Below are 24,615 nucleotides of genomic sequence, written 5' to 3'. Positions count from 1 at the left end.
TTTTGCGCCATTTTCCGAAACACGTAGCGTTCTGATTTTTCGGGATCTATGGCTTAGTGACGGCTTATTTTTTGCGTCTCGAGCTAACATTTTTAATGGTACCATTTTTGCGCAGATGCTACGTTTTGATCGCCTGTTATTGCATTTTGCGTAAAACATGCGGCAACCAAAAAACGTAATTTTGGCGTTTGGAATTTTTTTGCCACTACGCCGTTTACCAATCAGATTAATTGATTTTAGATTTGATAGATCGGGCATTTCTGAACGTGGCGATGCCAAATATGTGTATATTTATTTATTTTTTAACCCTTTAATTTTCAATGGGGTGAAAGGGGGGTGATTTGAACTTTTAGGTTTTGTTTTTTTTAAAACTTTTTTTGTAACTTTTTTTTATTTTACTAGTCCCCCTAGGGGGCTATAGCGATCAGCAATCCAATCGCTGTTATCTATCTGCTGATCACAGCTATACAGCCGTAAACAGCAGATTCAGTCACTTCCGGTTTCCCTCTGCTCCGTGCCGAGGAAAAACGAAAGTGAAACTTCGTAGCTGCAGGCGTCATCACATGACCCTGTGCTACGATGGCAACCACCGAACGTCACGTGATCACTCATGTGACTTCCAGTGGGGGCGGCGGTAAGTAAAAAACATGGCCGCGCGCATATAGATCTCGCTGCCAGACTTTGGCAGCGAGATTTAAGGGGTTAAATGTTGCGAGTGGAAGCGATTTCACTCGCAACATGCAGGCACACATGTCAGCTGTTGAAAACAGCTGATATGTGTGCTGACCGCCGCCACCTGCCCGCGGCAGGGGGTGGGGCTTAACACGACACGATCCTTGACAGATAGAGCCGTCCAAGGTCATGAAGGGGTTAAGGAGTAGATATGGAAGGAAAAAGGGTTTGGGACTCAGCCCCAATGCAATAATATAAAACTTGGAACTTTATTAGAAAATCTAAAACGAAGGTACACAGGTCATCTAAAACAATCACCATGCGATTTGCCTAGCGGCTTTACGCGTTTCGGACAAACAGGGGAAATTAAAAGCAGTCCTTAGTCATAAGGACTTATGACTAAGGACTGCTTTTAATTTCCCCTGTTTGTCCGAAACGCGTAAAGCCGCTAGGCAAATCGCATGGCGATTTTTTTTGGATGACCTGTGTACCTTCGTTTTAGATTTTCTAATAAAGTTCCAAGTTTTATATTACTGCATTGGGGCTGAGTCCCAAACCCTTTTTCCTTCCATATCTACTCTGAATCACGGACCGGCCTGTCCGGGGGACTGCGGGCATCCATTCTTGCCTTGGAGACTTCATATGGGTGAGCTGAAACCTTCATTATTTTTCTCTTTAAGGAATGCAGTGCTTTATATCAAAAAATATCCTATTGCATTATAATGTTCATTATTAAAAGTATGATATAACATTTGTAACATGGCGTTGCATAGATAGAATACTTTCAAATTATTACAAACTATGTTACTATATGTTTCGAAGTTTTATCTTGTGGAATTTTTCAATAAAAAAGAGAATTTTGTTACTTACCGTAAATTCTTTTTCTTATAGTTCCGACATGGGAGACCCAGACCATGGGTGTTTAGCTTCTGCCTCCGGAGGACACACAAAGTACTACACTCAAACGTGTAGCTCCTCCCTCCTAGCATATACACCCCCTGGTAGCCAGTCCTAGCCAGTTTAGTGCAAAAGCTGAAGGAGGACATCCACCCACAAGTAGAGACAGAGCCAAACCCGGAACAACCGGAACCTCTGTCTACAACAACAGCCGGTGAAAACACTCGGAACAAGAAACCTGCCAACAGGCAACAGGGAGGGTGCTGGGTCTCCCATGTCGGAACTATAAGAAAAAGAATTTACGGTTAGTAACAAAATTCTCTTTTTCTTCATCGTTCCTTATGGGAGACCCAGACCATGGGACGTTCTAAGGCAGTCCATGGGTGGGAATAAACAGAAAAACTGAGAAGTAAGCGAAACCTAACTTCACAAATGGGCGACAGCCGCCTGAAGGGTGCGTCTGCCCAAGCTCGCATCTGCCGAAGCATGAGCATGCACTTGGTAGTGCTTGGAAAAGGTATGCAGACTAGTCCAAGTGGCAGTCTGACAGACCTGCTGAGCCGTAGCCTGGGCCTGAAAGCATAAGAGGGACCGACAGCTCTGGTCAAGTGTGCCTTGATCCCCGGCGGGAGAGGCACTTGAGTACACTGGTAGGTATCGGAAATGGCCGACCTAAACCAATGAGCCAGGGTCGGCTTAAATGCCGAGAGGCCCTTACGCTGACCAGCGGTCAGCACTAAGGAGAGGTGCACCGCCTAAGAACAGCGGTGCGAGACACATAGATCCGGAGCGTCCGCACCAGATCCAGAGTATGCAACTCCCTTTCAAAGCGATGAACAGGAGCCGGACAAAAGGAAGGCAGGGAAAATGCCCCGGTTAAGGTGGAAGCAGCAACCACCTTAGGGAGAAAGTCCGGAGTCGGACGGAGAACCACCTTGTCTTGATGAAGGGAGGACTCCGAAGAGAGTGCAGCCAAAACAGAGACTCTCTTGAGAAGTTATGGCCACTAGAAAGACCACTTTCTGTGAAAGACTAAACAAAGAAACCTCCCTAAGATGCTCAAAGGGGGGTTTCCGGAAGCCGTGAGGTCCGAATTAAGGTCCCAGGGCTCCAAAGGCCGCCGGTAAGGCGGAATGATGTGAGATGCGCCTTGCATGAAGGAGCGCACCTGGACCAGCCGGGCGATACGCCGCTGGCACAACACTGACAGAGCCGAGACCTGTCCCTTAAGTGGAATTGAGGGATAGTCCTAGCTGCAGACCGGACTGTAGAAGGGACAGGAGGGTCGGCAAGGCCAAAAGGCCAAAGGATACTTCCGAGCTCGAGTCATAGTGGAGATGACTTCAGGAGGGATACCAGAGGTCGTCAAGATCCATGACTCAAACGCCACGCCGTCAATCTGAGAGCCGCAGGTTCTGGCGGAAAGACGGACCTCGTGAGAGAAGGTCTGGACAGTCCGGGAGATGCTATGGCATCTCTACGGACAGACGGAGCAGGTCAGGGTACCAAGCTTGCCTGGGTCAGTCTGGAGTAATGAGAATGACCCGACGGCCCTCCTTTCTGATCTTGCGCAGGACTCTGGGCAAGAACTAGAGAGTGAAACACGTAAGACAGACGAAGCTGGGACCAAACTTGAACCAGTGCGTCTGCCGCAAAAACCTGAGGATCGTGGAGCCACGGTTTGACGGCTGAGACAATGTGGGCTGCGGATATGGTGGACTAGGAGTCCTCCGTCCACTGAAGAATGCGTGAACCTCCAACATTGCCAGGCGGCTGAGTGTCCCGCCCTGGAGGTTGATGTAGGCAAACGCTGAAGCGTTGTCTGACTGGACTCGAATGTGCCTGGCCGCCAACAGATGGCGAAAGGCTTAGAGAGCTAGAAACACAGCTCCGATTTCCAGCACGTTGATCCAGAGGGCTAATTCGGACAGAGTCCAAGTGCCCTGCGCTCCATGGTGGAGATATACTGCTCCCCAGCCGGATAGACTAGCATCTTGGTGAGGATCACCCGGGACGGAGCCAGGAAGGAGCGTCCCTGAGACAGAGGGGCCGAAGCCACCACTGAAACGAGCCCCTGGTCTGTGGCGAAGCCACCACCCCGTGGAAGGAGGAAGTCCGCTTGTTTCAACAGCGGAAAATATCCAGCCGCAGAGGACGCAGATGGAACTGGGCAAGGGAATCGCTTCCATTGACACCACCATCTGATCCAGCACCTGTATTAGGTGCCTGATGGAACGACGTCGACCGCCAGCAGAGGGGCTGCTGTTTGACGAAGGGCAGCCTCACAAGTGCCGACAGAGTCTCGAATTGCGTCCCTGGGAATATGAACTTCTGGGACGAAGTCAGAGTGGGCTTGGACAGAATGACAAACCACCCGAATTGGTTAGAGTGGCGAGAGTGAGCGAGGCACTCCGCTAACAGTTTGCACTGGATGAAGCCCAGACTAGAAGGCTGTCCAGGACAAAAGGATCACTGCCAACCCCTAGAGGTGCAGGACCGCAATCACAGCTGCCCCGACCTTGAGAATACTCGAGGGGCCGTGGCTAACCCCAAGGGAAGAGCCACGAATTGGACCACTCTGATTGCAAAACGTAGCCAGCGCTGGTGTGAAACTGCGATTGGCACATGCAGATAGGCATCTCTGATGTCGATGGATGCTAGGGAATCTCCTTGGGTCATTGATTGATCGCAGAGACTCCATGCGAAAATGCCGCACCTGAACATGCTTGAGAAGCTTGAGATCCAGGTCGGAAGGCATCGCCCTCTTCGAACTAGGAATAGATTTCTCAGAACCGTTCCCAGTCGGGAACCGGTACAATTACTCCAGTGGCCTGCAAGAATGCCACAGCCTGTGAGAAGGCGGCGGCCTTGGAGCAGGGGGGAGTTGCAGAAAAAATCTGTTTGGCGGGCTGGATAGAATTCTATCCTGTAGCCGTGGGAGATGGTATCTCGCACCCACTGATCGGAGATGTGGTAAAACCATACGTCGCCAAAGTGGGAGAGCCTGCCACCGACCAAGGACGTTGCTGGCGTGGCCAGATAGCCAGGAGGAGGCTGACTTAGTGGCAGCATCTCCTGCGGTCTTCTCGTGCGCCATTTGGGTTTACGATCCTTGGCTGAGCCAGTGGACAAGGCCGAGGGCTTAGAGAACGATCAGATGGAGGAACGAAAAGAACGAAACCTCGACTGATTCCTGCCCTGGACAGGTTTCCTGGTTTAGGTTTGTTGCATGGAAGAACTCTTCCCGCCAAGAGCTTCCTTAATGATTTCATCCGGTTGTTCCCGAATAGTCTGGTCCCAGCAAAAGGGAGCCCAGCAAGGAACTTCTTTAGAAGCATCCGCCCTCCACTTCCGAAGCCACAGGAGCTTGCGGATAGCGAGGAAATTAGCCGAGGCCACCGCAGTGCGGTGAGAGTCTCCAGCATGGCAGACATGGCATAGGATGAAAAGACTGAAGTCTGAAAGTTAAGGCAACCATTTCGGGCATAGATTCCCTGTGAGGGAATGCATCTCCTCTAGAGAAGCAGAGATGGCTTTGAAAGCCGCACTGCTGCAAGAGCTGGGGAGAACGAGGCCCCTGCCGCCTCCATACAGATTTGGCCAGAAGGACAACCTGGCGGACAGCAAAGCCATAAGTGAGGAGCCATTAGCCACTGATACAACGGTCCGGACTGCTAAACACCGGAGGGACCACCTTTGGTGAATGAGCCCACTCCTTGACCACCTCTGGTGGAAAGGGAAAACTGCCATCAGAACCACGCTTTGGGAAGCGTCTGCTAGAGCAGACCCTGGGCTTGGTCACAGTGGCCTGAAAACTGGAGTGGTTAAGGAACACACTCCTTGTTCTCTTAGGCAAGGTAAACTGTGGATTGAGGTCCAGTACAGAATTAATGTACAGTGGGATCCTTAGAGAGGTGCCGTCAGCCACTGATACAACTATCCGGGCTGAAATACTAGACACCGGAGGGACCACCCTTGGTGAATGAGCCCACTCCTTGAACACCTGTGGTGGAAGGGGGAAACAGTCACCAGAACCACGCTGTGGGAGCGTCTGTCAGGACAGGCTCTGGGCTTGGTTCAGTGGGCTGAAAACTGGAGTGGTTAAGGAACACACTCCTTGTTCTCCTTAAGGTATACTGATGCCTTCCTGCCAGAGGGGGATACGCCCCTGATACAGGCGGATTGAGGTCCAGTACAAATATAATGAACGCAATCAAATCATTAGCATCTGCATCACCCTTGGACAGATCAATGGTACATTAAGTAGCGTCCGAGCCCCCAGTAAAGACAACCTCCTCGTCCAGTGAGTCAGCTCGTGAATCAGAGCTGTGGGACGGGGAAGGACAGGGGACCCTGCGTCTCCATTTTAGGAGGACGGGGACTGAGACCAGATGAAGAGTCCTCTGAGAGCTTTGCTGAGCGAGCCGTAGCAGCAGAAGCGCCCTGAGAAGGGGGCTAATGCATGCTCAGCACCACCGGAGCAGCTGGAGGGATCACTGATGAGCCTCCAGGCTGAGGGACCACTGTGTTTGTGTGCTCAGTACAGGCAGTACGAGTCTACATGCAGTGCATATTAAGAACAGCCTTGCAGCCTTGCTCTGATGTGAGACATGCTGCAGAAGTGGGGGCTCTGTGAGGGAATGCATCTCCAGAATGACCCCCAACAGAGTATATAAACAGAGGATATAAGCAGCTGCACAACTGGAGGTTGTGGCTTGCCAGACCGTTTAACATACATTTCTGTGCCCTCCAGTCCCCCAGCCCAGGCCCCCATTTGTCACAATGTGGTATCTCTGTGCCTATGCAGACATCGAGAACGCTGAGAAAATGGCGACCGGAGCGAGGAGAGGGGGCGGGGCCTACTCTGAGAGCGGGCAAATGAGGTATACAGGGGATCGAATCCTTCCTCAGTGAGGAGTGTCCGTTCCCTGTGCTGCACAGCCGCTGGGCGGAGCCACACTGTCCCTCTGCATAACTAATATGCAGGGGCAGTGAAACTGAAACGGGGCCTAGATTTAAACATGCGGCCAGCGTGCAGGCACCATCGGCGCGGTTCTCCAGTGAAAACTGGAGAACCGGCCGGAAATGTTACCACAGTCATAAAACACACTCCCCCCAATAAATAAAGTACAAGGGACCCCTGGAACGACCACTTTCTGTGGTAAAAACGTCTCAATACTTAGCTTTGAGACGCAGGGCCATGTCCCTGGGGGGGGGGGGGTTAAACGCTCCGTCCGGCAGAATCCTGAACAGGGCTGCGGATGGAGACCGGTCTCCTGCAAAGCAGTGAGAACCGTGAGGGCTCCCACTTCAAGCCAGAGCCCCAGGGGATGGTGAAGGAGCGCGGCATGTGAAGGCTCCAGCCTTGTAAAATCAACCTTAACAGCACCGCCGACACAGTGGGGTGAGAAGGGACATGCCGGGAGTCCAGATTGGACCCGCTTTTCTTCCAAATCTTTGAAATCCAAAAAATCAAAAATCAGAGAATGCATGTGTGTGTGTGACCTCCTGAACACAAAGCATTGAAACTGGCTAGGACTGGCTACCAGGGGGTGTATATGCTAGGAGGGAGGAGCTACACGTTTGAGTGTAGTACTTTGTGTGTCCTCCGGAGGCAGAAGCTATACACCCATGGTCTGGGTCTCCCATAAGGAACGATGAAGAAAAGAGCTTTTATAAAAGGAAGTGTTTCCTGAAGTTCCATTTAAAAACCTCTTTTTTGACCACCTAAAAAAAAGTTACTCAAAGGATCCTCGGGGGCGTGTCTGTAGGCTGCTTTGCATAGTTAACCTGTGAGCCACACCCCCTTGTAAAGAGCATAAAAAATAGCACTAAATAAAAATGTTGACATCTCTGGAAACATATGTTGGATAAAAAAAAACAAAAAACAACAACAAAAAAAAAACCCCAACCCACAATACTCAGGGGATCAGTGAGAATAAAAAGATTAAAAGCGGGCAACTTTTTTTGTGGCGCGACGTCTTCTTGAAATCACAATAGGCTGTTGTACTTTTTTCACCACTAATTGGGAAAATAGTTAAAGAAATTATAGTATAAATCACAGGTGAATAGAAGCCCGATAAGAGGAGTATGTATTTCTTACCATTCGGGTGTTGAGCACTGGGAACAACAAGGCAAGAAGGGCCCCATTCAACATATGCATCTGCAGCCTTAAAAACAAAAAGGGACAATGTTATAACCAAGTACTGAAGTCTCATCTCTGCATATTTAGGAGGCGCTGACGACCCATATAAAAGGTCAGCCCCCCAAAACTATTTGCTCTACTTGGAGGAGTATTAAAGCAAGTCTGTGGTCTGTACACCCCACTGCGTGTAATCCTGAAGGGACTGTGCAATTCAGAGCAGTGTTGAGAGCCCCTCTAATCAGCAACACTTTCCAGTCTCTATTGTTTCCAAAATTTTACAATGTAAGTTACACTTTAAGATAAAAATATTATTTTTGTTCTGTCATCAGAAGAATCCCTTGGGAGAACATGGACAGAGACACATATTCAGTAATATCCCTTAAAGGGAATCTGTCAGATTTTTTTTCCATGCAATCTGAGAGCAGCATGATGTAGGGGCAGCGCGCCTTATTCCAGAGAGGTGTCAATTAAAGGACTGCTTGATACAGTCTTTCTTCTCTGCTGTAGATCTAGCAGTGCTCAGACTACTGAGCTGTGTATAACTCCACCCACACTACTGATTACACAGTGTACACATGATGCTGCCAATCAGTGCCGTGGGCAGGGTTACACAGATGAGGAGGACTGCCTTGCAGGAACCAATTAGCCTGGCAGTGATAATCACCTGCTGATAAAACATTGATTGAAACAACAGAAAGCTGCTGAGCAAGTGACATCCCTGGAATCAGGCTCTCTGTCCCAACATCATGCACCTCTCAGATTAAACAGCAAAAACCTGCTGACAGATTCCTTTAAGTTTCTATGTCACCATGCACTATAGAGATATTGTTTACACCTGCCAATCTTGGCAGGAACTTCTAATACAAAGGTCTCCTGGCTCACTACCAATGGCAGATAATAAAAGAGACTTTGAATGTCTGGTTTCAATGTGCCAGTCCTTTATCTTAAAAGATATTAAGCCACCTCCAAGTGCCAGGTTGAGGCATATTGCCCTCTCCCTATTGAGAATACAGGCACAGCCGATCAGAGCTATACATGCATATGTATGGGGTGTCAGAAAGAATAGCTGCCGGCCAGAGAACAGTGCCATCCTCTAATAGTACAAGCGGTCCATTCATCCCTGCCTCTAATAATAAGGTCCCATTAACACAGGACAAGAATTGTGCCAGCCCCGCCGTAAACTGGAGAAGAATGAAGGGGGCACTCCGGTGCTATTCATAAAGGGGCAGACTATAGTACAACACAGCTCACAAGTCATAAGAAAGGCACCGAGTGGAGCCGAAATATTACACCCCATCCACGGAGTCCATATAAGTATGTACAAGACTGTCTGAAAGAAGAAATCTACTTTATGTTCTAAAGTGGAATACTCACCTAAATACTATGGTGGCAGCTTTACAGGGGGGACATGCCAGGAGAAATATCTGCAGAAAAAAAATATATTAACAAGTGTAGAAAATATAGTGAATTTATATTAAATTATGGCAGATCTGTCCCCAAATATGCTGGGAGGGGTCGGCCCTACTGCCGGACGGCTGCGGTGTAGGCTTCACCGGGCTGAGCCGAATCAGACAGATTGGTGGGAAAAATGCACTATGACTTGTTACATCAATAATTCCCTCTACTTTAAAAAGCACGCTATCATAAGTATTCAAATATATTTAACAAAAAATTTATTCACTTATTTTTCCAAAAGTACAGTGGGTACGGAAAGTATTCAGATCCCTTTACATTCTTCACTTTGTTTCATTGCAGCCATTTGGTAAATTCAAAAAAGTTCATTTTTTTCTCATTAATGTACACTCTGCACCCCATCTTGACAGACAAAAACAGATGTAGAAATTTTTCCAAATTTATTTAAAAAAAAAAAAAAAAAAAAAAACCGTGAAATATCACGGTCATAAGTAATCAGACACTGCTCAGACACTCATTTAAAGAGAACCTTACACCATTGTTTTCCCTATTAAACCAAATATATCACCTTCTGCAGCTCCTAGGCTGCATTGTATGAAGGTGCATCTTGTTGCTGGCCCCCCTTGCAGACCCCTAAAAGAACTTTGTAAAATCTTACCCTTTCATATGCAAATGAGTGCATATGATGCAGATGGGCAGGCTCTAATTAGACTCCTGTCCCCCCTCCTGCTGCTTCTGTTCGCCATCCCCAAATCATGATTTCCATGGATGTCACCGCCCCCGTGATTGCCAACGCTGCTGGAATGTCGCGCAGGCGCATTTCGCTATGCACCTATGGCGGGGCTGAGCATAAAAAGTTTCCCTCGTGCAAGTGCCGGTGATGTAGTTGCGCAGGCGCGAGATTATGGGCGGGTACGAGGATGACGCTGGTGATGTCATACACTGCGCCGCCCATAATCTCAGGAGTCTAATTAGAACACGCCCATCTGGCCAACCAAACTCATTTGCATACCAAACGGTATGATTTTATAAAGTTCTTTTAGGGGTCTGCAAGGAGGGCCAACAGCAAGGTGCACCTTCCTAAAATGCAGCCCAGGAGCTGCAGAAGCTTCCCTTTAAGTCCCATGCTGTCCATTTCCTTGTGATGGTTCTTCTCCTTCATTGGAGTCCAGCTGTGTTTAATTAAACTGATAGGACTTGATTTGGAAAGGCACACACCTGTCTATATAAGACCTCACAGCTCATGGTGCAGGTCAGACCAAATGAGAATCATGAGGTCAAAGGAACTGTCCAAGGAGCTCAGAGGCAGAACTATGGCAAGGCACAGATCTGGACATGGTTGCAAAATAATTTCTGCAGTACTCAAGGTTCTTAAGAGCACAGTGGCCTCCATAATCCTTAAATGGAAGGACATTTGGGACCACCAGAACTCTTCCTAGACCTGGCCGTCCAGACAAACTCAGCAATTGTGGGAGAAGAGCCTTGGTGAGAGAGGTAAAGAAGAACCCCAAGATCACTGTGGCTGAGCTCCAGAAATGCAGTAGGAGATGGGAGAAAGTTGCCCAAAGTCAACTATCACTGCAGCCTCTACCAGTCGAGCCTTTATGGCAGAGTGGCTCGACGGAAGCCTCTCCTCAGTGCAAGACATATAAAAGCCCACATAGTGTTTGCAAGAAAGGCACATGAAGGACTCCCAGACTATGAGAAATAAGATTCTCTGGTCTGATGAGATGAAGATAGAACCTTTTGGTGATAATTCTAAGCGGTGTGTGTGAAGAAAACCAGGCACTGCTCATCACCTGCCCAATACTATCCCAACAGTGAAACATGGTGGTGGCAGCATCATGCTATGGGGGTGTTTTTCAACTGCAGGGACAGGACGACTGGTTGCAATTGAAGGAAAGATGAATGCGGCCAAGTACAGAGATCTCCTGGAAGAAAACCTCTTCCAGAGTGCTCTGGACCTCAGAATTGGCCAAAAGTTCACCTTCCAACAAAACAATGACCTAAGCAGACAGCTAAAATAACAAAAGGAGTGGCTTCAGAACAACCCTGTGACCATTCTTGACTGGTCCAGCCAGAGCCCTGACCTAAACCCAATTGAGCATCTCTGGAGAGACCTAAAAAAGGTGTCCACCAACGATCACCATCTAACCTGACTGAACTGGAGAGGATCCGCAAGGAAGAATGGCAGAGGATACCCAAATCCAGGTGTGAAAAACTTGTTGCATCATTCCCAAGAAGACTCATGGCTGTACTAGCTCAAAAGGAGGGGGCTTCTACTCAATACTGAGCAAAGGGTCTGAATACTTATGATCATGTGATATTTCAGTTTTTCTTGTTTAATAAATTGCAAATATTTCTACTTTTGGTTTTTTTTCTGTCAGGATGGGGTGCAGAGTGTACATTAATGAGAAAAAAAGAACTTATTTGAATTTACCAAATGGCTGCAATGAAAGAGTGAAACATTTAAAAGGGGTCTGAATACTTTCTGTACCCACTGTAGTAAAGGTTTGGTTTTTATTATATCTTGTAATTTTCACAATGGTCACTGGGGATATTTTGTCCTTTCAGGAAGAGTTTACAGCACTTTCATTATCAGAAGCAGGATTACAACAACCGGTAACACACATCACATCACAATAGCGATGTCACAGCTCCCCTGCTGCCCCTCCCTTCTCAATGACCTCAGCACATGCTCATTAGATGCTTCAACAGGAAGACGGAGTTGGGCGTCCATTCATTGTGGCTAATATACCTGTAAATTATTGGAAACAAGATGTTAGTGCCTAAAAAAGCCCTAATGAGTGTGAAAAGAATTTCAAATTTTGTTTTACGAAAAATGATAAGAAAAATAAAACATCGCCAATAATTTTTTAAAAGATACATCAGAAAAAAAACCATTTAAACAAATCGGTCATTTTTTGATGATACAAGCAGACCTTTCCCCTACCTTTATATTTCTAGATAGGTTAGAAAAACGATACCAAACTTCCTAACAGTTTCCTCAATTTATACACAGATCAGCGATGTGTCCGTGGCACTGTCAGCAGATTACAGAGACGGCACAGGACGTGTATACAGCCGACCAGTCATCATCACTCAGAGAATATCATATCCCAGTACAGCAGGTGTATACAGCCGACCAGTCATCATCACTCAGAGAATATCATATCCCAGTACAGCAGGTGTATACAGCCGACCAGTCATCATCATCAGAGAATATCATATCCCAGTACAGCAGGTGTATACAGCCGACCAGTCATCATCAGAGAATATCATATCCCAGTACAGCAGGTGTATACAGCCGACCAGTCATCATCACTCAGAGAATATCATATCCCAGTACAGCAGGTGTATACAGCCGACCAGTCATCATCATCAGAGAATATCATATCCCAGTACAGCAGGTGTATACAGCCGTCCAGTCATCATCATCAGAGAATATCATATCCCAGTACAGCAGGTGTATACAGCCGACCAGTCATCATCATCAGAGAATATCATATCCCAGTACAGCAGGTGTATACAGCCGACCAGTCATCATCACTCAGAGAATATCATATCCCAGTACAGCAGGTGTATACAGCCGACCAGTCATCATCATCAGAGAATATCATATCCCAGTACAGCAGGTGTATACAGCCGACCAGTCATCATCATCAGAGAATATCATATCCCAGTACAGCAGGTGTATACAGCCGACCAGTCATCATCACTCAGAGAATATCATATCCCAGTACAGCAGGTGTATACAGCCGACCAGTCATCATCACTCAGAGAATATCATATCCCAGTACAGCAGGTGTATACAGCCGACCAGTCATCATCACTCAGAGAATATCATATCCCAGTACAGCAGGTGTATACAGCCGACCAGTCATCATCATCAGAGAATATCATATCCCAGTACAGCAGGTGTATACAGCCGACCAGTCATCATCACTCAGAGAATATCATATCCCAGTACAGCAGGTGTATACAGCCGACCAGTCATCATCACTCAGAGAATATCATATCCCAGTACAGCAGGTGTATACAGCCGACCAGTCATCATCATCAGAGAATATCATATCCCAGTACAGCAGGTGTATACAGCCGACCAGTCATCATCAGAGAATATCATATCCCAGTACAGCAGGTGTATACAGCCGACCAGTCATCATCAGAGAATATCATATCCCAGTACAGCAGGTGTATACAGCCGACCAGTCATCATCACTCAGAGAATATCATATCCCAGTACAGCAGGTGTATACAGCCGACCAGTCATCATCACTCAGAGAATATCATATCCCAGTACAGCAGGTGTATACAGCCGACCAGTCATCATCACTCAGAGAATATCATATCCCAGTACAGCAGGTGTATACAGCCGACCAGTCATCATCAGAGAATATCATATCCCAGTTCAGCAGGTGTATACAGCCGACCAGTCATCATCACTCAGAGAATATCATATCCCAGTACAGCAGGTGTATACAGCCGACCAGTCATCATCACTCAGAGAATATCATATCCCAGTACAGCAGGTGTATACAGCCGACCAGTCATCATCACTCAGAGAATATCATATCCCAGTACAGCAGGTGTATACAGCCGACCAGTCATCATCACTCAGAGAATATCATATCCCAGTACAGCAGGTGTATACAGCCGACCAGTCATCATCACTCAGAGAATATCATATCCCAGTACAGCAGGTGTATACAGCCGACCAGTCATCATCATCAGAGAATATCATATCCCAGTACAGCAGGTGTATACAGCCGACCAGTCATCATCATCAGAGAATATCATATCCCAGTACAGCAGGTGTATACAGCCGACCAGTCATCATCACTCAGAGAATATCATATCCCAGTACAGCAGGTGTATACAGCCGTCCAGTCATCATCACTCAGAGAATATCATATCCCAGTACAGCAGGTGTATACAGCCGACCAGTCATCATCACTCAGAGAATATCATATCCCAGTTCAGCAGGTGTATACAGCCGACCAGTCATCATCACTCAGAGAATATCATATCCCAGTACAGCAGGTGTATACAGCCCACCAGTCATCATCACTCAGAGAATATCATATCCCAGTACAGCAGGTGTATACAGCCGACCAGTCATCACTCAGAGAATATCATATCCCAGTACAGCAGGTGTATACAGCCGACCAGTCATCATCATCAGAGAATATCATATCCCAGTACAGCAGGTGTATACAGCCGTCCAGTCATCATCAGAGAATATCATATCCCAGTACAGCAGGTGTATACAGCCGTCCAGTCATCATCAGAGAATATCATATCCCAGTACAGCAGGTGTATACAGCCGACCAGTCATCATCAGAGAATATCATATCCCAGTTCAGCAGGTGTATACAGCCGACCAGTCATCATCACTCAGAGAATATCATATCCCAGTACAGCAGGTGTATACAGCCGACCAGTCATCATCACTCAGAGAATATCATATCCCAGTACAGCAGGTGTATACAGCCGACCAGTCATCATCACTCAGAGAATATGATATCCCAGTACAGCAGGTGTATACAGCCGACCAGTCATCATCATCAGAGAATATCATATCCCAGTACAGCAGGTGTATACAGCCGTCCAGTCATCATCAGAGAATATCATATCCCAGTACAGCAGGTGTATACAGCCGTCCAGTCATCATCAGAGAATATCATATCCCAGTACAGCAGGTGTATACAGCCGACCAGTCATCATCATCAGAGAATATCATATCCCAGTACAGCAGGTGTATACAGCCGACCAGTCATCATCATCAGAGAATATCATATCCCAGTACAGCAGGTGTATACAGCCGACCAGTCATCATCATCAGAGAATATCATATCCCAGTACAGCAGGTGTATACAGCCGACCAGTCATCATCACTCAGAGAATATCATATCCCAGTACAGCAAGTGTATACAGCCGACCAGTCATCATCACTCAGAGAATATCATATCCCAGTACAGCAGGTGTATACAGCCGACCAGTCATCATCACTCAGAGAATATCATATCCCAGTACAGCAGGTGTATACAGCCGACCAGTCATCATCAGAGAATATCATATCCCAGTTCAGCAGGTGTATACAGCCGACCAGTCATCATCACTCAGAGAATATCATATCCCAGTACAGCAGGTGTATACAGCCGACCAGTCATCATCACTCAGAGAATATCATATCCCAGTACAGCAGGTGTATACAGCCGACCAGTCATCATCATCAGAGAATATCATATCCCAGTACAGCAGGTGTATACAGCCGACCAGTCATCATCAGAGAATATCATATCCCAGTACAGCAGGTGTATACAGCCGACCAGTCATCATCAGAGAATATCATATCCCAGTACAGCAGGTGTATACAGCCGACCAGTCATCATCACTCAGAGAATATCATATCCCAGTACAGCAGGTGTATACAGCCGACCAGTCATCATCACTCAGAGAATATCATATCCCAGTACAGCAGGTGTATACAGCCGACCAGTCATCACTCAGAGAATATCATATCCCAGTTCAGCAGGTGTATACAGCCGACCAGTCATCATCACTCAGAGAATATCATATCCCAGTACAGCAGGTGTATACAGCCGACCAGTCATCATCATCAGAGAATATCATATCCCAGTACAGCAGGTGTATACAGCCGACCAGTCATCATCAGAGAATATCATATCCCAGTACAGCAGGTGTATACAGCCGTCCAGTCATCATCAGAGAATATCATATCCCAGTTCAGCAGGTGTATACAGCCGACCAGTCATCATCATCAGAGAATATCATATCCCAGTACAGCAGGTGTATACAGCCGACCAGTCATCATCAGAGAATATCATATCCCAGTACAGCAGGTGTATACAGCCGTCCAGTCATCATCAGAGAATATCATATCCCAGTACAGCAGGTGTATACAGCCGACCAGTCATCATCATCAGAGAATATCATATCCCAGTACAGCAGGTGTATACAGCCGACCAGTCATCATCATCAGAGAATATCATATCCCAGTACAGCAGGTGTATACAGCCGACCAGTCATCATCACTCAGAGAATATCATATCCCAGTACAGCAAGTGTATACAGCCGACCAGTCATCATCACTCAGAGAATATCATATCCCAGTACAGCAGGTGTATACAGCCGACCAGTCATCATCACTCAGAGAATATCATATCCCAGTACAGCAGGTGTATACAGCCGACCAGTCATCATCAGAGAATATCATATCCCAGTTCAGCAGGTGTATACAGCCGACCAGTCATCATCACTCAGAGAATATCATATCCCAGTACAGCAGGTGTATACAGCCGACCAGTCATCACTCAGAGAATATCATATCCCAGTACAGCAGGTGTATACAGCCGACCAGTCATCATCACTCAGAGAATATCATATCCCAGTACAGCAGGTGTATACAGCCGTCCAGTCATCATCAGAGAATATCATATCCCAGTACAGCAGGTGTATACAGCCGTCCAGTCATCATCAGAGAATATCATATCCCAGTACAGCAGGTGTATACAGCCGACCAGTCATCATCAGAGAATATCATATCCCAGTTCAGCAGGTGTATACAGCCGACCAGTCATCATCACTCAGAGAATATCATATCCCAGTACAGCAGGTGTATACAGCCGACCAGTCATCATCACTCAGAGAATATCATATCCCAGTACAGCAGGTGTATACAGCCGACCAGTCATCATCATCAGAGAATATCATATCCCAGTACAGCAGGTGTATACAGCCGTCCAGTCATCATCAGAGAATATCATATCCCAGTACAGCAGGTGTATACAGCCGTCCAGTCATCATCAGAGAATATCATATCCCAGTACAGCAGGTGTATACAGCCGACCAGTCATCATCATCAGAGAATATCATATCCCAGTACAGCAGGTGTATACAGCCGACCAGTCATCATCACTCAGAGAATATCATATCCCAGTACAGCAGGTGTATACAGCCGACCAGTCATCATCATCAGAGAATATCATATCCCAGTACAGCAGGTGTATACAGCCGACCAGTCATCATCATCAGAGAATATCATATCCCAGTACAGCAGGTGTATACAGCCGACCAGTCACAATCACTCAATAACAGAGTACCTGATATAACTCCATGAAGATGAGGGCGTCCATCTCTACATTAATTACTGAAGAAAGATTAGCCATTGGGTATCACCTAGAAAAGTTTACTAATGAAAATGGCAGCAATGCCTTGGGCTCGACCCCTTTACCCATAGACTGATTCCCGGCAATGTCCAATACTACAAGCCGATCTTGGCCCATTAAAGGGAATCTGTCAGCAGGTTTTTGCCACCTTATCTGAGAGCAGCATAATGTAGAGATAGAGATCCTGATTCCAGCAATGTGTCACTAAGGGTGGCTTTACATGCTGCGATATCCGGCCCGATATCGCTAGCATGAGACCCGCCCCCATCGTTTGTGCGCGACGGGCATATCGCTGCCCGTCGCGCACAAAATCGCGCACCCCCGTCACACATAGTTACCTGCCCTTTGACATCGCTGTGACCGGCGAACTGCCTCCTTTCTAAGGGGGCGGTCTGTTCGGCGTCACAGCGACGTCACAAATTGGCCGCATAATAAATGCGGAGGGGAGGAGATGAGCGAGACATAACATCCCGCCCACCTCCTTCCTTCCGCATTGTGGCCGGAGGCAGGTAAAGAGATGATCCTCGTTCCAGCGGCGTCACATGTAGCGATGTGTGCTGCCGCAGGGACGAGGATCAACTTCACCCCAGCGACAGCAGCGATAACTGGCAGCGGACCCCCATGTCAGCGAGGAGCAATTTTGGACGTTTTTGCAACGATCCAAAAATCGCTCTTAGAAGTCACACGCTACGACATCGCTACAGCGGCCGGATGTGCGTCACAAAATCCGTGACCCCAATGAGATCGCTGTAGCGAAATTGTAGCGTGTAAAGCCCGCTTTACTGGGCTGTTTAGTGCAGTTTTGATAAAAATCCCAGTTTAATCAGCAGGAGATTATCATTAGAGGACTACTTAGCGTGCTGCCAGGTAGTCCAGCATATTCATGATCTCTGTATAACTGCTAGATCTACGGCAGTCAAAACATGATTTTATCAAAATAACAGCAAACGGCTCAGTAAGTGACAGCGCTGGAATCAGGGTCTCTGTCTCTACATTATGCTGCTCTCAGATGAGGGAGCAAAAATCTGGTGACAGAGTCCCTTTAAATAAGTGCTGATAAACTAAAGAAGTCAATAGTCGCTCATTTACAGGGCAACAAACCAGTGATGGGACCAGAACAATTGGGGACAGGATGGCCTTATAAACATACTGTATAATGTTACCAAAAGACAGTGTATACACAGGACATGATATGTATGCCGGCGTAATCACTCCGATCACCCAACAAACAAGCCACTGATCACTGATGTGCACACAAGCCAATAATTGGGAGCAATTGATTGACAGCTGCTTTAAATGCACATTTGCGGTAGTGACCCCCACCCTGGGACTGAACATTTCTCCTGCATAGTGATCCCACCCTGGTGTCCTCAGTTTGCCTCTACGGCTCAGATCTGTATACCATTCCTCCTGCTTCCAAAATGACCACCATGGGGAGTCTGAAGGCTCTGCCGCCTGTCCTATCCCACAGCACAGGTACAACATGGTTTGGATTGTGGAAGCAAATGGAGGGCACCAGCTATCGGGACTATGCATGTGAAATTTTGGAAACTTTTCAGTTCCAGGTTGTAGTCGCTTTACAGCATCTTTGCATATTCATTTATAAGAAGAATATATATTTTATAAATGCTTTGACGTATAACCTATTACTAGGCATTTGCTAATCTCGGGGGGGAGGTTCGTCTGCACAGGCTCCGAGCCCACAAAAGTGGAGGGGCCAAACGAGAGCAGTCAGCAAAGCGTTGGGCGCAGCTGCTGGGCGCCATGTCTCAGACAGCGGGGTGTGGTGCTCCGCAACCCTTCAGGGCACCAATTGGTGGCGGGGTCTGCTAATGATCAGCGAGCGTCGGCACGAGCTAGAGACCTGAATCGCAATACGTGGCAGTGACGCCCTTTGGAAGCAATAATTTGTCATGTAGTCGGTCATTAGTAAATTGATGATCCGGCTCTGCAGCAGCGTGACATTATTTACATTACTGAGCGCGCACCCTATAAATGTAGCAGGTTTCTACTGTTAATTCCAGGCCATAAACTCGTCATATGCGGTTTGTGTTTAGGGGAGGAATGTCTGACCGCTTTTACAGGAGATCTCACATTTCATTCTGCACAGACCAGACCTACCGCTTGTGGCCACCGCCAGCAGCCACTATCCGCTGCGTAACCTTTCCCCTACAATAACCGGGCTGAAACATTACACAAACCCTCAATGAAGAAATACGCTTCAGTTTGTAATCATTATATCATTACTACTGTTCTAATCACATCCCTATGTAAAGGTGCCGAAACACAGAAACCAAAGGGATTAAGCAGAGCTGCACCCTATCCATCCCTATACTTTACACTACAGGTAAGGATGAATAGGCTGCAATCTAAAGAGAACCTTTCACATTTTTCATGCTGAACTGGACAGAGAATGAAATAGTTTTGTTTGTTTTGTTTTTTTTTCTTAATTCTACCTCTCTGTTGCAAGGATATTAGCGATCGCAGTATTTGATCCCCAATGAGTTAAAAAAAAAAGTGGGTGTTGTCAGACAGCTTTCACTGGGGGCGTGTACTTCTCCCCCTGTATGAAGCTGACCAATTATAATCAGGCAGCAACACACAAAGAACAGAAGTACACACCCTGATAGTTTTCACATGGGGATTGTACTTCTTGTATGATGCTGATCATAAGTACATGGCAACACTCAAAAGGGAAGAACACGTCCCCATCATAGCTTACAGCAGGTTTCCCAGAGTGCGAGATGTAAGTATACAGCTCTGATCTCCTGGTCTAACCTCCTGCATGGAGGCAAAATTACAAAACAAAAACATTTTATTCTGTTCTGCAGCTATTATACATGGTGTCAGGTTTAATATGAAACATTTGGTGAAAGGTCCTCTTTAAAGCATCACTCCAGTGTGCGTTCTTTTTTTCAGTGCTAATTTAGTGCTCTGAATCTAAGCCCTCTGTCTCCTGTCATATACTCACCTTACGGAGTTTTAACCATTTACAGATGCAACTCCAGTCCCGAGCTGCTATCTTGTGACAGTAACTTTTGACTGGCTGGAAGTTACATCACAAGCTCTCAATACAACTCTATAAGAGCCACAACAAGTAAAGTATGAGGCTCTCATTATTGTTATGTATTGAGCTGTGCGCTCGTCACAAATCACAGGAGACAAACCGGAGTGAGGGCGATAGTGGGCGAAGCCGCCGAACGGTGAATATAAGACAGGGGACATAGATTTAAAGCACAACTCTGGCAGGGCAATAAAGGAAATGCTGAAGTGGCTCTTTAATGCAAATCTTTGTACTGAGCTCCATCAGTACTGCAGGAAGTGTAGAGTATGGAGGTGCCTGGTACCAGAGATGAGAGCGGCCGAGTGTTCAGTGCCTGTGGAGGGCAGATGTGTCACAGACGAGTCAGCGCTGCAGGCATCAATGACCTAAAACAAATCTGAAAAACCCAGATGAGAAATCAGAGCTATCGATTCCCAGCTCCAGCAGAGGACAATCCCAACCCAACAATCATTATCGATTCCCAGCTCCAGCAGAGGACAATCCCAACCCAACAATCATTATCGATTCCCAGCTCCAGCAGAGGACAATCCCAACCCAACAATCATTATCGATTCCCAGCTCCAGCAGAGGACAATCCCAACCCAACAATCATTATCGATTCCCGGCTCCAGCAGAGGACAATCCCAACCCAACAATCATTATCGATTCCCGGCTCCAGCAGAGGACAATCCCAACCCAACAATCATTATCGATTCCCAGCTCCAGCAGAGGACAATCCCAACCCAACAATCATTATCGATTCCCAGCTCCAGCAGAGGACAATCCCAACCCAACAATCATTATCGATTCCCAGCTCCAGCAGAGGACAATCCCAACCCAACAATCATTATCGATTCCCAGCTCCAGCAGAGGACAATCCCAACCCAACAATCATTATCGATTCCCAGCTCCAGCAGAGGACAATCCCAACCCAACAATCATTATCGATTCCCGGCTCCAGCAGAGGACAATCCCAACCCAACAATCATTATCGATTCCCGGCTCCAGCAGAGGACAATCCCAACCCAACAATCATTATCGATTCCCAGCTCCAGCAGAGGACAATCCCAACCCAACAATCATTATCGATTCCCAGCTCCAGCAGAGGACAATCCCAACCCAACAATCATTATCGATTCCCAGCTCCAGCAGAGGACAATCCCAACCCAACAATCATTATCGATTCCCAGCTCCAGCAGAGGACAATCCCAACCCAACAATCATTATCGATTCCCAGCTCCAGCAGATGACAATTCCAACCCAACAATCATTATCGATTCCCGGCTCCAGCAGAGGACAATCCCAACCCAACAATCATTATCGATTCCCGGCTCCAGCAGAGGACAATCCCAACCCAACAATCATTATCGATTCCCAGCTCCAGCAGAGGACAATCCCAACCCAACAATCATTATCGATTCCCAGCTCCAGCAGAGGACAATCCCAACCCAACAATCATTATCGATTCCCAGCTCCAGCAGAGGACAATCCCAACCCAACAATCATTATCGATTCCCAGCTCCAGCAGAGGACAATCCCAACCCAACAATCATTATTGATTCCCAGCTCCAGCAGAGGACAATCCCAACCCAACAATCATTTACCATACAAGTGATAGTGAAGATTTTACGAAAGATTTTGTTTTTTTTACTTTACAATACACATGACGTAGTTCTATAAAGACTAGTTACTGACTGGGGCAGGGATCAATATTGCTCTAGTTTCCTCATCTCAAACTTATCTCCATATTAAAATTTTATGAAAAGTCAACACAAAAAACAGACGCTAATTACCACTTGTAAATGGCTGCACACGGGGCCAAAGATCAGTGTCACAGCCAACGATAAAGGCCCATATTCACATTAGACGAAAGTGGGCCAATCATCCGCCATTCACACTACAAACTATCTGGGGCTATGTTGCATTTTTCATGGATTATGCAAAAAGAAATTGGATTCACCCAACAGATTTTTAAAACAGAGTCCACACGATCATTTGGTTCATCAATTATTGATTTCATCAAAACCAATAATTCTGTCTACAATGAACAATCTGGCCATTCCATATAACTTTGATCCAATGAGCAATAGCTGCGTAATAGACCATGTAAAAATGCCTCTACGGGAGGTGGTAGTGCCCAGACGCCAATTTATTCATACATTTCCAGGGAGAATAACAGAGGAACCGCACAACAGATTATAAAGAAAAAGTTGTTGCAGGGTATTTATTTGATTGGGAACACAAACAAAAAACTGCATATTTACCAAACAGAAAAACTGTAGTAGTTATTAGGAAACAGAATATTATACAAATAAGCGTGGTAGATGTAAGACGTAGAAGACAGAAATTACAGCACGGACAGATACGTCCACAGCACTCGGTGACAGCCTTTGGCTTATAGTGCTCAGTCCTGACTGATGTAATTAGATGTGGGGAGTTTAGCTGCTGCCACGACCCTGAGCTTATTACTTGTTAGCTGTGGAGGGATTACTGCACCCGAGGAGAACAAGCCATCCGATAGAATCTCCGAGATCTCCCAATAGAAGACAAATAGGAGAAAATCTGGCAGCATCCTCCTGTGTCCGACATAATAGCTGGAACAAAGATCAATTTCCTAACAGTCAGTAATATCACGACCCGCAGCACCTTCATCTTTTGGAAATTGTGCCTCACCATAAAATGCAGGGACAGTGCGAGTCTGTGGGAGTGTCAGCAACAAGGACTAGATATCGTTGCTTGCACAATTTATGGTTTTATTATGATTTTTCAGGACTTTTATATTATTGACGACCTCTCCTTAGGATAGTTTTTCTTTGGTTAGGGGCCTGACTGTCAGCTCCCCATTAATTAATGGAACAGGGGTCCACAAGAATCGAGACACCACTGCACTCCAGTCGTGGTCTTTATATGATCAGTGGCCCAGACAGACAGATGGCGGCCCCCCACAAGAGAGCAGAGACGCACCGTCATGGTGAATGGACGGCCTCCATGATTATCTTCCGCCTTATATGCCAATACCAGGGAGCAATACCTCACGTGTTGTAATGAAGGTGGCATGGCACAAAAATAGTCTGATACGGACTCACTGGCGGACACACACAGAAAAGGGCCAACACCTCATCACAATGCACAATGCCATCTGCTTTGGAGGTTGACGCTTCCCACCTTATCTCTTGGTGCAGCTGCACAGGTTGCACCAATGATTAGTTCTCCGCCCACCGGCTGTCCTGGAGTCTGTGATTGGTTGCAGCCAGACACAGTCACACAGGATGGGGGAGTGTCTGACTGCAACCAAACAGGCGCTGTCTGCGGGTTACAAAAATAAATTGTTACAGGGTCTCCCCCATATTATGATACTCTGCACAGATAAAACCCACTGCTACAGGCCCCAGCCATGCGGTTATCTTGACTGTATCAAAATAAGAACTACATGTGCCTTTTGTTTTTTAATTATTTAAATAACTTTTTTTTAAAAACAGCGTGAGGTCTCCCCAATTTTGATACCCAGCCATGATAAAGCCCAACAGCTGGGGGCTGGTATTCTCAGACTGGGGAGTTCCATGGTCATTGGGGACCCCCAGGCTAAGAATAGCAGCCAACAGCCGCCCTAGAATTGTTGCGCGTCGGACTGCAACAAATTACAGGCGCTAGTGAGCAATGCAAATGCATATGAAATAAGCCTAATGCACGGCCTGGGAGCAGCGTATAGTTGTGACAGTGTCTCGGTAAGTACAGCACACTTGCTCCCATTCCGATATCGTTTCTACCACCATTTTTAGTAGCTGGATTCTAGTCCCCATAGACTTACATGGGAACAAGAAGCAGGCCTCAAACCGGATTTTAGAAACTGGTCCGCTCATCGCTACAAATGATATGTCTGCCCCTGGTATGGCTGCAGTTTTCCTCTGCTGCACCATTCAACACTGTGTGAATTTCGTCTGCTGGTGACCGCACTTATATTGGTTACATCAAATCAAATGTATTTTTAAACAGATATGAAAACAGAGACGAGACCAAACATCACAGATGTCACAATTCTATGCATCGTATTGTTTCCCCCTACCGCATGAGCCTGCAGTACAATTTAGGGACTGCCATGTCTTGAGCTGTCAGTCCTTTACTCAGCTGGTGTTGAGAGTTGGATACCCACCTAATTTTGATTGCTAACCCTAAGGATACATCATCAATATTAAAAGTACCTATGGGATGGTGTAAGTTGCCAGCGATCTTCACACAAAAATTAGCCTCTATTA

The 24,615-nt window shown here is 46.7% G+C and overlaps 1 protein-coding gene across 1 annotated transcript in view; it reads right to left on the bottom strand.

Annotated features, from left to right (window-relative positions):
* Positions 1-24,615, bottom strand: part of TMEM164 (transmembrane protein 164) — a 63,997-nt gene that overhangs the window by 22,888 nt on the left and 16,494 nt on the right. Inside the window, exons 2-3 of the mRNA XM_075323939.1 lie at positions 9,089-9,138; positions 7,673-7,739 (exon numbers count right to left, since the gene is read on the bottom strand). Coding sequence (XP_075180054.1) covers positions 7,673-7,739; positions 9,089-9,138 — 117 coding nt within the window. The remainder of the gene's footprint in view (positions 1-7,672; positions 7,740-9,088; positions 9,139-24,615) is intronic.

The sequence above is a fragment of the Anomaloglossus baeobatrachus genome, chromosome 9, assembly GCF_048569485.1.
Source record: "Anomaloglossus baeobatrachus isolate aAnoBae1 chromosome 9, aAnoBae1.hap1, whole genome shotgun sequence".
NCBI classification, from domain to species: domain Eukaryota; kingdom Metazoa; phylum Chordata; class Amphibia; order Anura; family Aromobatidae; genus Anomaloglossus; species Anomaloglossus baeobatrachus.
This window is presented reverse-complemented; position numbering and strand designations above follow the sequence as displayed.